The sequence below is a fragment of the Oryx dammah genome, unplaced genomic scaffold, assembly GCF_014754425.2.
Source record: "Oryx dammah isolate SB20612 unplaced genomic scaffold, SCBI_Odam_1.1 HiC_scaffold_25, whole genome shotgun sequence".
Taxonomy (NCBI): Eukaryota; Metazoa; Chordata; class Mammalia; order Artiodactyla; family Bovidae; genus Oryx; species Oryx dammah.
The window spans coordinates 21,263,042-21,278,167 of NW_024070209.1; the positions used below are offsets into that span (position 1 = coordinate 21,263,042).

At 36.6% G+C, this 15,126-nt stretch overlaps 1 protein-coding gene across 5 annotated transcripts in view; it reads right to left on the reverse strand.

Annotated features, from left to right (window-relative positions):
- Positions 1 to 895: 895 nt before the first annotated feature.
- Positions 896 to 15,126, reverse strand: part of MAP4K3 (mitogen-activated protein kinase kinase kinase kinase 3) — a 184,293-nt gene continuing 170,062 nt past the window's right edge. For all 5 annotated transcript variants that reach the window (XM_040224684.1, XM_040224687.1, XM_040224685.1 and 2 more), the window contains 6 exons: positions 14,382 to 14,553; positions 10,955 to 11,023; positions 10,782 to 10,874; positions 7,447 to 7,517; positions 3,074 to 3,129; positions 896 to 2,402 (listed from right to left, as the gene is read on the reverse strand). In XM_040224684.1, coding sequence (XP_040080618.1) covers positions 2,315 to 2,402; positions 3,074 to 3,129; positions 7,447 to 7,517; positions 10,782 to 10,874; positions 10,955 to 11,023; positions 14,382 to 14,553 — 549 coding nt within the window. In that variant the 3' untranslated portion in view covers positions 896 to 2,314. The remainder of the gene's footprint in view (positions 2,403 to 3,073; positions 3,130 to 7,446; positions 7,518 to 10,781; positions 10,875 to 10,954; positions 11,024 to 14,381; positions 14,554 to 15,126) is intronic.

Genomic DNA, 15,126 nt, shown 5'->3' on the forward strand with positions numbered 1-15,126 from the left:
GTTATACTGATAAAGATCTGTTTTTAAAACAGTCACTGTGTTAGTTGCTCAGTCGTGTCTGACTCTTGGCGACTCCAAGGACTACAGCCCACCAGGCTCCTCTGTCCATGGGATTTCCCAGGCAAAAATACTGGAATAGGTTGCCATTCCCTTTTCTAGTGGGTCTTCCTGACCTAGGGATTGAACTCGGGTTTCCCTGCATTTCTTTAACGTCTGAGCCGTCAAGGAAGCCTTAAAACAATCATTATTATTAATGCTAAGATTAGTCACAATGTATTTGGGCAAAGTGATAAATATACACGACTGCTATGATTTTTAACATCTTTAAGATTTAGAAGTCAGTTTTAGATAAGGAAACTGTTCTGGAGTCAAGGAGATTATCCAAGGTCATAGTAACAGGTAGAAGCATTAACAAGAGTTGAAATGTCACCTCTCAGTCCCCAACTCGTTTTTCCTACATCTAACTTTGCCCTCCTTACCTTCAGAACTGCATTCCTCAGCATTCTCCTTTCCTTTCTCTACCCAGGAGTCAGCAAACTCTTTCTATAAATGGTCAGATGGTAAATATCTTAGGCTCTGTGGGTCATGTACTTTTTTGGGGAAAACTGTCTTTTTTTTTGTGTGTGAAAACAGCTATAGACAGCATGTAAATGTATTTGTCCTATTAAATTTCACTTATAAAGATAGGCATTGGGCAGCACTGGCTCAGGAATGCAGTTTGCCGACTTCTCCTCCAACTAAAAAATTATGAATGTTGTGATTTTCCTGATCAGAAAGTTGAAGAGCCTTCAAATGTGGGAATATTACTCCTTTATGAAATTTAGATGACAGATCAAATAAAAATATCAAGATCTGAAAGATCACAATGGTTACTTAAGGATTTAATGCGGAGTAATTAAAAACATTTTTCTCCTTAATATGTTTTAATCTTACTATATACAGATTAAACCAGATGACAAGCTACTATACAACAGCATGTTAAAAAACATATTTATTTTACACTATGTACAATCAGGAACATATTTAAAAGCATTGTCAATTAAAATAAATGAAGACCATAAATCACAATTTAGTTTGTTCTCTGTGTATATACTCACATTAAAATATAAAGAACATATACCAAAAAAGAGCCAAAAGTGTACATTTTTCTAAAACTTGGTATATACATATTCCACTGGGAAAAAAGCAATCAAAAATGACTTTAACCAAAACTAAGTTCCTGTGATGTGTAGTAACCATTACATTGTTTATATGAGGTAGTAACTAAATTATTTTGGCCAAGTGTTAATACTCTAAATAAAAAGAAACATGAAAATGATCATAAAATAAGGCCAACAAAAGTAAAAATTCCACCAGAAATTTGAACTGATTCACTCTATGGAATGTTACAGTCCTTCAAAGTGACTCTATGAAATGTTTAGTGTGGACTCTCTGATAATGCTAACATACTCTGTGCATACTGTAACTCAGACAATGCAGTGCTACGTCACGGTACCGCTATTCTGTGATTCAAAAATGTTTCAAAGGTGTTGTTTTTAAGCAGAGACAAGCAATCTTACAGGATTCTTCTGAAATATAAAAAAGACCAGTTACTACAACAAGGGGTTAATCGGTTTGTTTCACATAGAAAACAATCCAAATACATTTAAAAAAGATGTTGTGGAGCCAAATGCATATTGACAATGTCACAGCTTACTTTTGTGACTTAATACATCACATATCAATACTCTGTGCAAATATAAACACACCAGTGTACTTGCATTAAAATTAAAAACAAGATTACAAAATGATTACAGCCTCCATTACAATTTTAAAAGTTACAAGATTTATCTTCATATTACTAAATTACATATAATAAAAATACAATAGTGTTAAAGGTACGGTTTCATTGCCAGCATCCCATTTTGTAATATAGCCACACCCAAGAATATACTAAAGAATTCTTAAAATATTAATCCCAATTGCATTTTCGACATTTACATCTGTACAGATAAGACACTTACTTGTACATCTCATAAAAGTACGTTATCTACATAAATTCTTAGTGTGTGTCTTCAGCAATATGAAGTTTCACAGAAAAATACTGCCTATATGTACAAAGATTACATAACAATGAATTAAGCACTTGTGTGGTTCAATATGCTAAATATATCCATACCACTTAAAACAAAACATTGCCCCATCTTGTCTCATGCCACAATAAATTACAAGTAACTGAAGCCAGGTAACTGCGCTTTTGTACAGCTTCAAGCATCCAATAATGTTGCAGTGGTAGTGTTCTTTCTTTCTATAGTTAACTGTCAAAGCACGTTTCTCAGTAACTGTTTTCATGACCCGCCAGGATGTATAAATTGCTATTTGCTGTGGGGTTATCGGTTGGCCTACTTTCCAAAACCACGACCCTAAAATAGGAAATAAACACATAAAAAACAAATAACAAAACAAAGTTATTCTTACAAACTAATGTTACCAGAACATTTTCCCACTGCTTCTTCATTATATGCCTCTAATAAATGCTGCTTATTTGCTATGTGGGCAGAAATCATTTGCAAATCACTAGGATTAAAGAGGCAGTTCTAGCTCTGGGAAGTAATTTTGCTGCCCACCACTCTCTTCTAAGCCAGTGCTGTTCTAAGAGCCAGAGGGGGTAAAACCTGTAACTAGAAGTAAGTAGGGGGAACTTAATTCTTATTATGAATTCTAAAAACAATGTGTAGTTTAAGAGTCAGAAAATAAATCAAAATAGAACCCCAAATCCTATTTGGTACTGTAACTAAAAACTTTTATGTTTGCTAGCATATGGTATTTCCTCTTTCTTGTGTTGTAAATCATATTTGAGATATTATGTTTAATGCAAAACTAGTACTGACAACATCTATGTATTCCTGTTACTTGGAAGATCAGGCTCATTGTCAAAGGCTTCATAACTTTCTGTGAATACTTATAGCATGAAAAATATAATATTGAATATATTACTGCAGAAATTCCAATTCTCTTGAAAAAGAAACTAGTTTTATGCTGGATTTATAAAACATGTTTAGAACTATGTATTTAATACAACCACTTTTCCTACCTGTCAGATCCAAGTAGTCTGAAAATTCTTGTGCTATCTGAAATTTCTTGTGTTACCTGTTCAATGAAAATACCAATTTAACTTCTGAAATGAAAGATACAGAATTTTATATGGGCATTTAATTTATAACTCTATAGAAAAGAAATATAATTCCTAAGATGGAAACGGAACCCCTGTATGACCATTAACTTTCTTAAGTCAGTGCATAGGTATGTCCATTTGTTAGTCTAGGAAAAGTATGGCTGATTCTGAATCAATCATAAAACATGAAAGTAGTAAATGGAATACAGGCTCCCAGGGAAAAATTTAAAAGCAAAGCACCGAGTCCATTTTATTTATCAGAAACCTCTTATCAGTTACCCTAATGCTAACAGCAAGGCTCTTGAGCAGTAAGGCCCTTGTATCTGGTCCTTCCACGTAAAAGGCTGCAGTGTAGTGTGACGGGACAAACTCATGATTCCAGTTTCAATCCCAATTCTCCCACCTACGAGTAGTGACAACTGCAAAAGGTATGTAACTTGTTGGAAGTGGTTTATCTTCTGCCAAAACGGATAGACAGTATCGACCTTTCAGTGGTATCCTGCATATTCTTTTAAGTATTAGTGGGTTTAATGCCTAGTTAAGGAAATGCTCAGTAGGTAACAATTCTCTTTCCCATTTCTTTCTTAGTCTCCTGAAATAATATTTTCTGATGGCATACATCTTTAAATAAGTCCTCAGTGTGAACAAGTACCAGTTGGGGAGTTAAGAATAAGTCTACAGGAGAAAGATAAACCCACTGTTTATTGTTTATTAAATGCAAAACATTCCCAATTATAATCGCAGTAGCCTCCCCCCACAATCTGGTAGGCTGAAAAAAACAATTTGATTTTGAAAATAAGATTATTCTGGAAACAGCAGTGATTCTTGACTTCTTTTGTAACTCAGCACGCCTGAAGGATCTAACATGCTCACTTCAATAGTAGCAGTTCATCATCACTAACTGTCCATGTATTTTGGGATTTGCCTACCTAAAGGACAGACCATTTTTGGAGGGGTTGTATTTAGTAGGGGTATCTAAGCAGTCTGAAAAAGTACCTCAGGATATTTTGGGACGAACTAATTTTTAAAAAATTATTCTCTTCTATCCAGCCTACAATGCTTTTCTTTCTCTGTCTGGTGTTTATTAGCTGTTGACTATTCTTATCTCTAGGTTCCATTCCCTCAGGTGATTAAAAAAAAAAAATCTTCCTGAGAGGTGAGCCCTCTTGTGGGAATAACTCCTGGAAACATACTGGCAGCCACCTTTCTTGAATATGTACCATAGGCTAGGCATTATGCCAAGCACATTACTTATTTCCTTTTGTTTAATCTTAGCAACCCTATGAGGTAAGTACTATACTGTTATCCTCAATTCACAGATGAAAAAATACAGGCAAAGAGAAGTTAAGTGAAGTGCCAAGGTCACACAGTTACTGAAGAGGAAAAGTGAGATTGAACCCCAGGATCTTCTCTAAAACCCACACTCATGATCATTCTACCAGTACCGTTTACTGGTCAGGAGAAATGTTCTGAGCTTAATGCATAACAGTTTAAAAGACAAATAAGCTATTTTCTTACTCAAGGCACCTAATGTTTTCCTTTCCCTCCAATGCTCAAGTAGAAATCTTACTATTGAGACTGGCGTGGGGTTACTGAAAGAACTCAGGATGATTTTACTTGCCTGTAATATTTTAAGGGACAAGCACCAAGTCTTGCTCATGTTATAACACCAGCACTTTCTGGCATAAATGATGAACTGAATTGAATATGTCGTATGCTGCTGCTGCTGCTGCCAAGTCGCTTCAGTCGTGTCCAACTCTGTGCGACCCCATAGACGGCAGCCCACCAGGCTCCCCCGTCCCTGGGGTTCTCCAGGCAAGAACACTGGAGTGGGTTGCCATTTCCCTCTCCAATGCATGAAAGTGAAAAGTCAAAATGAAGACTCTCAGTTGTGTCTGACTCTTAGCAACCCCATGGACTGAAGCCTGCCAGGCTCTTCCATCCATGGGATTTTCCAGGCAAGAGTCTTGGAGTGGGGTGCCATTGCCTTCCCCAGAATACGTCATATGACTTGGAGTTAAATTAAGGAAGGAAGGAAACCCTTTACTTGGAGCCTTCACTAGTCATTTTTCTAAAATACAAAGTAGAAAAGGTGCTTCAGGAACAGAGAGAGCCCGCATCTGCACTCTTGCTCCAGGTGATGGTCTGGGAAAGTTGAAAGAATATCAGAGCTGGCTCACTTTCAGCAGTATTTAGGAAGCTCCTGTTCTGAATATAAGGGTGCTCATCTGGAAGCACATAAAATAACGCACTGAACTTGTTTGACTTAATGGACAGAGAGAGGGGGCTATAAAGTATGTGCACTTGAATTTATCACTGAATTAAATACAGAAAATGTAACATTTCGTTGCACCAATCAAGAATTTTCCAAAGTTAAAGAAAACTCTGTGATGCAGAATTTGCCAAAGATCTTCACGACCCAGATAATCATGATGATGTGATCACTAATCTAGAGCCAGACATCCTGGAATGTGAAGTCAAGTGGGCCTTAGAAAGCATCACTATGAACAAAGCTAGTGGAGGTGATGGAATTCCAGTTGAGCTGTTTCAAATCCTGAAAGATGATGCTGTGAAAGTGCTGCACTCAATATGCCAGCAAATTTGGAAAGCTCAGCAGAGACCACAGGACTGGAAAAGGTCAGTTTTCATTCCAATCCCAAAGAAAGGCACATGCCAAAGAATGCTCAAACTACCACTCAATTGCACTCATCTCACATGCTAGTAAAGTAATGCTCAAAATTCTCCAAGCCAGGCTTCAGCAATACGTGAACTGTGAACTCTCTGATGTTCAAGCTGGATTTAGAAAAGGCAGAGGAACCAGAGATCCAATTGCCAACATCCGCTGGATCATGGAAAAAGCAAGAGAGTTCCAGAAAAACATCTATTTCTGCTTTCTTGACTATGCCAAAGCCTTTGACTGTGTGGATCACAATAAACTGTGGAAAATTCTGAAAGAGATGGGAATACCAGACCACCTAACCTGCCTCTTGAGAAATCTGTATGCAGGTCAGGAAGCAACAGTTAGAACTGGACATGGAACAACAGACTGGCTCCAAATAGAAAAAGGAGTACATCAAGGCTGTATATTGTCACCCTGCTTATTTAACTTATACGCAGAGTACATCATGAGAAACGCTGGACTGAAAGAAGCACAAGCTGGAATCAAGATTGCTAACAGATATATCAATAACCTCAGATATGCAGATGACACCACCCTTATGGCAGAAAGTGAAGAGGAACTAAAAAGCCTCTTGATGAAAGTGAAAGAGGAGAGTGAAAAAGTTGGCTTAAAGCTCAACATTCAGAAAACGAAGATCATGGCATCCGGTCCCATCACTTCACGGGAAACAGATGGGGAAACAGTGGAAACAGTGTCAGACTTTATTTTTTTGGGCTCCAAAATCACTGCAGATGGTGACTGCAGCCATGAAATTAAAAGACGCTTACTCCTTAGAAGAAAAGTTATGACCAACCTAGACAGCATATTCAAAAGCAGAGACATTACTTTGCCAACTAAGGTCCATCTAGTCAAGGCTATGGTTTTTCCTGTGGTCATGTATGGATGTGAGAGTTGGACTGTGAAGAAGGCTGAGCACCGAAGAATTGATGCTTTTGAACTGTGGTGTTGGAGAAGACTCTTGAGAGTCCCTTGGACTGCAAGGAGATCCAACCAGTCCATTCTGAAGGAGATCAACCCTGGGATTTCTTTGGAAGGAATGATGCTAAAGCTGAAGCTCCAGTACTTTGGCCACCTCATGCGAAGAGCTGACTCATTGGAAAAGACTCTGATGCTGGGAAGGATTGGGGGCAGGAGGAGAAGGGGATGACAGAGGATGAGATGGCTGGATGGCATCACTGACTCGATGGACGTGAGTCTGAGTGAACTCTGGGAGATGGTGATGGACAGGGAGGCCTTGGCGTGCTGAGTTCATGGGGTTGCAAAGAGTCGGACACGACTGAGCGACTGAACTGAACTGAACTTAGACTCTTTCATATTTCTTTCAATATTGTTTTATAGTTTTCAGAGTACAAGTTTGCATGTCTTTTGTTAAACTTTTCAGTATTTTATTCTTTTGATGCTATTGCAATTGAATTATTTTCTCAATTTCATTTTAGATTGTTCACTGCAAATACCATTGACATTGTTCTTTTTTTTTTTTTTTTCCTCTGTGTCCTTTGGATTATATAATGTGCTGCGATTCATGGGGTCGCAAAGAGTCGGACACGACTGAGCGACTGAACTGAACTGACAGGACTATTTAATGGCTGTAATTTTTAAAAAGATCACTTACCTCATTAGATCTAAAACTTCTACCTTGCATTCCATGTTTCCAGAAAGCTAGCACACTGTCTTGTAGGCAAACTAACAGGCAAGAACAGCTCAGTTACTGTTAATAGTACAAAAGTTCAACCAATAAGCATCATTTCACCCCTGTTTCTACCTTGAATAACAATATTTCAATTAATAACTGTTAGTCATTCCAGATTTATAATGGTATCTTTACCACACCACATACTACACAGTATAACAGCATAAATACTTTATTGAACTGACTCATATTTTGGTAAGAAAAAGAAAATTCACTGAAAATATTTTTTGCTTTAGGAAGTTTTGTTTTGTGAAAATATTTGAAACATATAGAAAAATAGGAGAATGAGATAAAAACACATGTATCTACCATTCAACACTTAAATCCTAACATTTCCCCATATTTGTTCTTTGTTTTAAATAAAAATGAATACTGCCAGCACCCCTATATGCTCCTCTAGTTCCATTCTAACCCTTCCTTCCTCCCTCCCTGAGATAACCACCTTACGAATTTGGTATCTGTTGTTCTCATGCATATTTTTACTATTAGAACACAGTGAGTTCACATGATCAGTGAACTTTAGATTGTATGTTTCCAACTTTCATATATTTAGTGTGAGGAACTGATGTTTCTAATTTTTTTTGTTATTACAAACAATGCTGCAATAAACATTCTTGTGCATGTGTGCGTATGAAGCCATTTCAGTTGTGTCTGACTCTGTGAGACCCTATGGATTATAGCCTGCCAGGATCCTCTGTCCATGGCATTTTCCAGGCAAGAACACTGGAGTGGGTTGCATGCCCTCCTCCTGGGGGTCTTTCCAACCCAGGGATCGAAGCCATGTCTCTCATGCTTCCTGCACTGGCAGGCGGGTTCTTCACCATTAGCACCATCTGGGAAGCCCTGAACGTTCTTGTACCTCTCCCTACATACGTGGGCAAAACTGTCTCTGGAGTGGGTACCTAGAAACAGAATCACTGGGATACGTGCCTTCTAAAAATTCCAGCTTTGCTTTCTGTATGTAAATATTGAATATGTATTTTGGTGTATATTCAGTGAAGATTCTTAATTTGTTTCCTGCAGATAACGAACTGTACTGGCATCATTTGTTGAACCAAACATCATTTCCCCACTGACATATGATATAAATATCCAGTTATATGTAGCTCTACTTCTGAGCCTTCTGTTCCATTCTTCCATTTATCCCTGTGTTGATCCCACACTGTCTTAATCACTATGGCTTCACATTAAGTTTCAATATCAAGCAGGACAAGTGTTCATCAAAATTTATTTTAGTATTCTTGGCCTTTGGCTTATTCTTATGAATTTTAAGATCAGCTTATCAAGCAGCACAAGAATACCTTCCTGGGTTTTTTTTTTTAACTGCAAATGTATTGCACGTATGGATTAATTTGTGAACTAACATCTTTCCCATATTCAGTCTTCCCATACCTCAACATGGTGTAGCTCATTTGTTCAAATCTTCTTTTATGCTTTTAAAAGATAACTTGGAATTTCCTAGATAATGATCTTACACATGTTTGACTACATTTATTCCTATGCATCTAACTGGCATGTCAGAAAGCTATCCATCTATGTTATTCATATCTAGCAATTTTCAATTTTCTTATTGGTTCTAATAGTTTAGAGTTGTATATTCTAGTAGATAATCATACCATCAGCAAAAAAAGATATTTTGCTTACTTCTTTCTAATCCTCATAGTTCCCTTTTCATAGTCTAATGAGACTGTGTTGTAATATGATGATAGCAAACCTCCTTATCTCATTATCTAGTATAATGTGAATCAGTTTAACCATTAAATGATATTTTTAATAGGCTGTACTAGATGAAGGATATTTCCTTCTACTGATAATTTCTAAAATGTTGTCTTTTTAAAAAACCAAGAATGACTTAGATTTTACTGAATGCTTTTTGTGCATCTACTGCAGAGTTATGTAACTTTTGGCTTTTAATGTGCTGTACACAAATAAATTTTCTGCTGCTGAACTACCTTTGCTTTTCTGAGATAAAGTCTACTATTTGATGAAATGGAATTCTATTTGCTAGTATTTTATATAAATTTTCCAAAATCTGTTTTCATGAGATTGGGAAACTGTGTTTTCTCCATAATTTAATTGATTTCACTATCAACACTGCTGAATGAGTTTGAGCAAGCTCCGGGAGTTGGTGATGGACAGGGAAGCCTGGTGTGCTGTAGTCCTTGGGGTCACAGAGAGTTGGACATGATTGAGTGACTGAACTGAAGTGAGTGTTACTGATTTATTCTGCATTCCTTTCTTGTCTACAGTCTGAAGCAGTTTGTATATAGGACAGGGACTATTTCTTCTTTTAATAGTGGATAAAAATCCCCTATAAAGCCACCAGGCCTTATGTGGGGAGTCTTAATGAGCAGGTGGTTCAAACAACATGCCTGGCTCTTGTTCCCCATCTCCAGTGGGACACCGCTAGTTTTCTTTACCACTCATGAGGGCATATCACTTTGAGTTTCTGTTTTTTTGCCTTTTTTTTGACCTGGCCATGTGTTTTTAAGTATGGATTCCATTTGAACATTTTGAGCAGACGTCTCTCAAAACTGACTTATCATCAGTGTCTGCTTGTTGCAGAGAGGCATTCTTTTTGGGAGAAAGATTAAAAATAGGACCAAGAATAAGATAAATGAACTATCTGCCCTTGAGCCTTACCTTCTACTAATGCATATACATGCAAGGATCTTTACTGATAAAGGACACCAGAAAAACCAGTGTACAGCTAAATTAACTGCCATTCATATTCATCAGCATTCTCTCTATTATGGTCATTTTACCCTATTTCTCCTGAATGCAATCATTTTAGAATACTGATTCTGTAAGAAATCTTTTTCCAGAAAAAATTCTTATCAAGCATAATGTAAAAATAGCAAGAAGGAAATTCCATATACTTAAGGATCTGTGATCAGCAGACATAACAGCAAAAATAATAGATTATACTAAATTGTAAAGCACTTATTGGGAAACTCTACAGGAGTCTCAAGAAAATGGAAATTCATAACTATGTTATGAATAACAAAATTTAATTATTTATCTTGAAAATGCCCAATCTGTAGGGAAGATGATATTATTTACCAATTATATCAAAGTTGTTAAACTATTTTAGGGAATATGTAAAAGCAAAGACTAATACCTTATATTCATTATACCCTATATTTAAAAAAATGAGTCCTTAGTAATATATTTTTATAATTTCAAATAACTATTGGACAAATTATTCTAAGCAGCTGATAATGCAATCAAACTAGAAACACAAAACTCTGACTTACCTATTGATTCAATCTGGAAATCAAAAGTGAGTTCGGATGATAATTTTCTGCTAGATTTTAATCTTCCTTGGAGATTTACTATTTTTATACAACCTATAATGGAACAAAGTCACTTAGAAACTAAGATAAAAGAAATCTTATTAAGATAAAGATATTCATAAACAAAAACTTACAGTCCAAGCATACAAGAATGGTATCTCTCTCCAGCTGCGTTACATGAGTCACACTTGTCTGTGGGGTATCTACAACACAAACAAACTTGATAAAACTTACAGGAAACAGTAATATTTAAAGCACAGAGACATTAAAAAAAGAATTCTGAATATAACTGAATTTGAAATAGATATATATTTTTAGTCATATGCATGCAGTGGTTGACTCAGATGGGTTTGGGTTCAAACTCTGATATAAGAGCTAAACTGAGTGAGTGCTTCATGGAGGGTTAGCTATTGGCATTACTACCGGTGATGCACTCTTCTATTCACATGTGAGATCTATATTATAGCAATGATTAATTTCGGATTTTAAGCTCAGAAGGCCAAGGGTTGTGCTTCGTACATCATTATATGTGGTGCCTAGCACATGCAATGAATATTTACTGAATGAATGAATCAGAGAGTTAATCACTTTGAAGACAAATAAGTTAAAAAAATACTGACACATTTTGAGAAGTATGAAGCACCATAAAAATGCTGAGGCATTATTTTTACAATAATGATTTATCCAAGTTCTAACAAACCTAAAATATTTAAATGACTTAGTTTTCCAGAAAGTGAGACGTAAGATATCCCAAACTTTGTATGAATATCAAAGCTAAAACTGTTGAGCTACAGGCCTTTGTTTCTGGAGAGTGGTTCTGAAGTCTAGTCTATCAGTTACTTCCCATATAGTATTTAGAATCTTAATAAATCCAAGGGCAGCTGTAGTTCAGACTTTCACACATACTCTGTAACTAGTCAGGGTTGGAAGGATAAGGAACAGGCCTCCTATAAATCAGGTCAACCAGATCTTTGTAACTTACACATTTGGTGAAAATTAGTCAATAAGCCAGTCTAGCATTACGAGATAGAAAGCCAGGAAAATGAGATTTAGAAATGGCTTATAATAATTAGTTTCCAAACACTGAAGTCATCTGGAGGTCTACTCATGTCCAGCTGCCACCTCCAGATATTCTTATTTAAATGGGGGGATGTGTGTGTGACCTGATGTATCAAGACTGTTAAAATCTTCTCAAGTGGATTCTGCAGAGTTTAGGAAACCACAGCTTACAATTTCAGCTCATACAAAACCTTAAACTTACTTTCACCCTCTTACTCAACCTCATCATCTCAAAATCAGAAATGAATTATATCTGTTGTATTTAACTTCTAATAAAGGGATTTCATTATGCTAAGATAAGCAATCAAAAGTTCCTGGGACGGAAGGGACAAAACTCTTATGTCAGGAAATGAGAGGCCCTTCATTAAACAATTGGCAGAAAAGGATTTAAAATTAAAATGGTTGGGAGAAATAAGACAACTGAAATTCACTAAATAAAATATTAGTCAACCAACAACAGAAGGGAAGAAATTAGAAAGCAGGAGTTACCCCATGCCTGAAAGGGTAGATACTGTCTAAAAAGGGAGAATTTAACAAGAGAATTTGAGGGAGCCGAAGACAAGCCACATAATGTTGCCTAGGGCTGGCCATGCAAACGGAAAGCTGCTCGAGTTCCCTGGGCTTCAGCAGCCAGGACACTGTCTTTAGATTTCTGTTGAATGTGTCTAAATGTGTGATCATTTTTTTCCCCCAATGCCAAAAACCTCAGTCTCTTAATTTTTTTCCTTTAGTGAACACTCTTTCAGGCTTCCAACAAATTCCTGACTAATCAATATTTGTTGGCAAGTTGGTTAACACTTCTCTAAGTTGTCAAAGACTGTGAGCAAAGAGCCTTTGCAAGACCTTTAAAAAATTACCTTCAAAAATGGCCAAGCCTATTTTATAGTGAAACATTGTACAATGTCATTTTTTAGGCAAAAATACAAAAGGAGCTTCATAACAAACACAGTGTTTTAAAAACAAAGATAAAAAGACCTTTAAGGTCATTTTTTTTTAAGTGTAACAGTTTAATCAGATTTATTTACCACAAAACCCAAGTTTTGCCAATGTGTATGGATTGCAACTATGCAACTGAGGGTTTTAAACTATCATCAAATTTCTGTAAAAAACTCATTAATTGGAGATATTATTTCCTAAGGTACAAGCTATGAAGGAAGAATGTGCTACAACTGGGAAATGTAGATCAAAATTTAGGAAATATATAAAAGAATTATTTTCAAGCACCCTCAAACACTTTGGAGGTGCTTTACTATTTACTTAATATTTTGTATCCTAATTACAAATGATTAAAAATATTTATTAAAGTTACCAGGTAGTACCTGTGTATCAATTACAAAAATATACTGGAAAATATACTTAATGCAGCTTTTCCTTTTTATATAAATCAGGTTTTCTACTAGCCTCTTGACGAAGGTGAAAAAGCAGAGTAAAAAAGCTGGCTTAAAACCCAACATTCAAAAAACTAAGATCATGGCATATGGTCTTATCACTTTATGGCAAATAGATGGGGGAAATGTGCAAATAGTGTCAGATTTCATTTTCTTGGGTTCCAAAATCAATGTGGACTGTGACTACAGCCACGAAATTAAAAGATGCTTGCTCCTTGGAAGAATAGCTGTGGAAAACCTAGACAGTGTCTTAAAAAGCAGAGACATCATTTGCTGACAAAGCTCCATATAGTCAAAGCTATGGTTTTTCCAGCGGTCATGTATGAATGTGAGAGTTGGACCATAAGGAAGGCTGAGCGCTGAAGAATTGATGCTTTTGAACTGTGCTGCTAGAAGAGAATCTTGAGAGTCTCTTGGACAGCAAGGAGATCAAACCAGCCCATCCTAAAGGAAATCAACCCTGAATACTCATTGGAAGGACTGATGCTGAAGCTCCAATACTTTGGCCACCTGATGCGAAGAGCTGACTCATTAGAATAGACCCTTATGCTGGGAAAAACTGAGGGCAAGAGGAGAAGGGGGGACACAGGATGAGATGGTTGGATGGCATCACTGACTCAATGGACATGAGTTTGAGGAAACTCAGGGAGGTAAGTGATGGACAGAGAAGGCTGGTGTGTTGCAGTTCATGGGGTCGCAAACAGTTGGATACGACTTGCACTACCAACAAGGTTTGTGTGTATATATATATATATATATATATATGTGGTTCTCCACGTGTGGTCCCTGTATTAACATCGTCAACATCCTGGGAACTTACACATTGAAAATTCTCAGGCCTCACCCAGATCTACTGAATGAAAAACTTGGGGGTGGGACCCAGCCAAGTGATTCTGACACACACTCAAGTCTGGGAGACACTAGAATGTTTTAAATGTGTCAAACAAATTAGCTAATTACAAAGCAAGTCATCTTCTCTTTTTCCAGTTCACTAAGTTACTCAAGACTGGATTTTTATGCACTGTACTTGCCTGATGAAAGATACAGTAAATTTATTACTTAAAAAACCAGTCTATGCACTGGCCTTAATAATTAAATAAAAAAAACCACAAACCTGATTCTGTAAACCACGAAGAGGTAGAATTTGGATTGACTGTTTCAAATCGAACCACCTGGTTGAAGTCTCTCCCTTTACTGACACCAACACAGACTAATGGGTACTCCTGTTCAGGAACCACCAGCATTTCAAACATTCTAAGTGGGCATGGTATAGGAAAATCTATGTGCTGGAAAAAAACAAAATATATTAAAAAAGGAAAACAAAAGCCAAATAATTTCATGGGAATGCCGTTAAGAATGTTTAGTTTTATGAAAATACATAACAGAGTACTATAAAGAGTGCTGCTTCTCACAGAAACTCAGGGTATGCAGAAAAATCCAAATTATGAAGCATCTTATAAAGATTTTAGGTTCACACTGTAATTTTTAAGTTAAATACCACACATTTTAGCATCAGAATTGGAAACAGATCTGCTCTGAGAGTCCCACCACCTCCACCCTTTGAGGTAGAGTCTCTTGTTTCCTAATTGGACACTGCACTTCAGTAATACTCTGCCTTCTTATCCAACTGAGCAAACATGGGTGAGAAAACCGGAATGCTAATTAGAAAGAGACATTCCTCTTCTAAGTATGGACAGGGGAGGGAAAAAAAAAACCTACCCACAAAAGAAATTAGCCCTGTATTTCAAGTGATTCTATTCAATAAATTAACTTAATTACAATGCAACTGATTTTCATTATACATAAGCTTAAAATTATTTTTATTTTACTACAAAGAGACTAAATTCACATACTGAAAC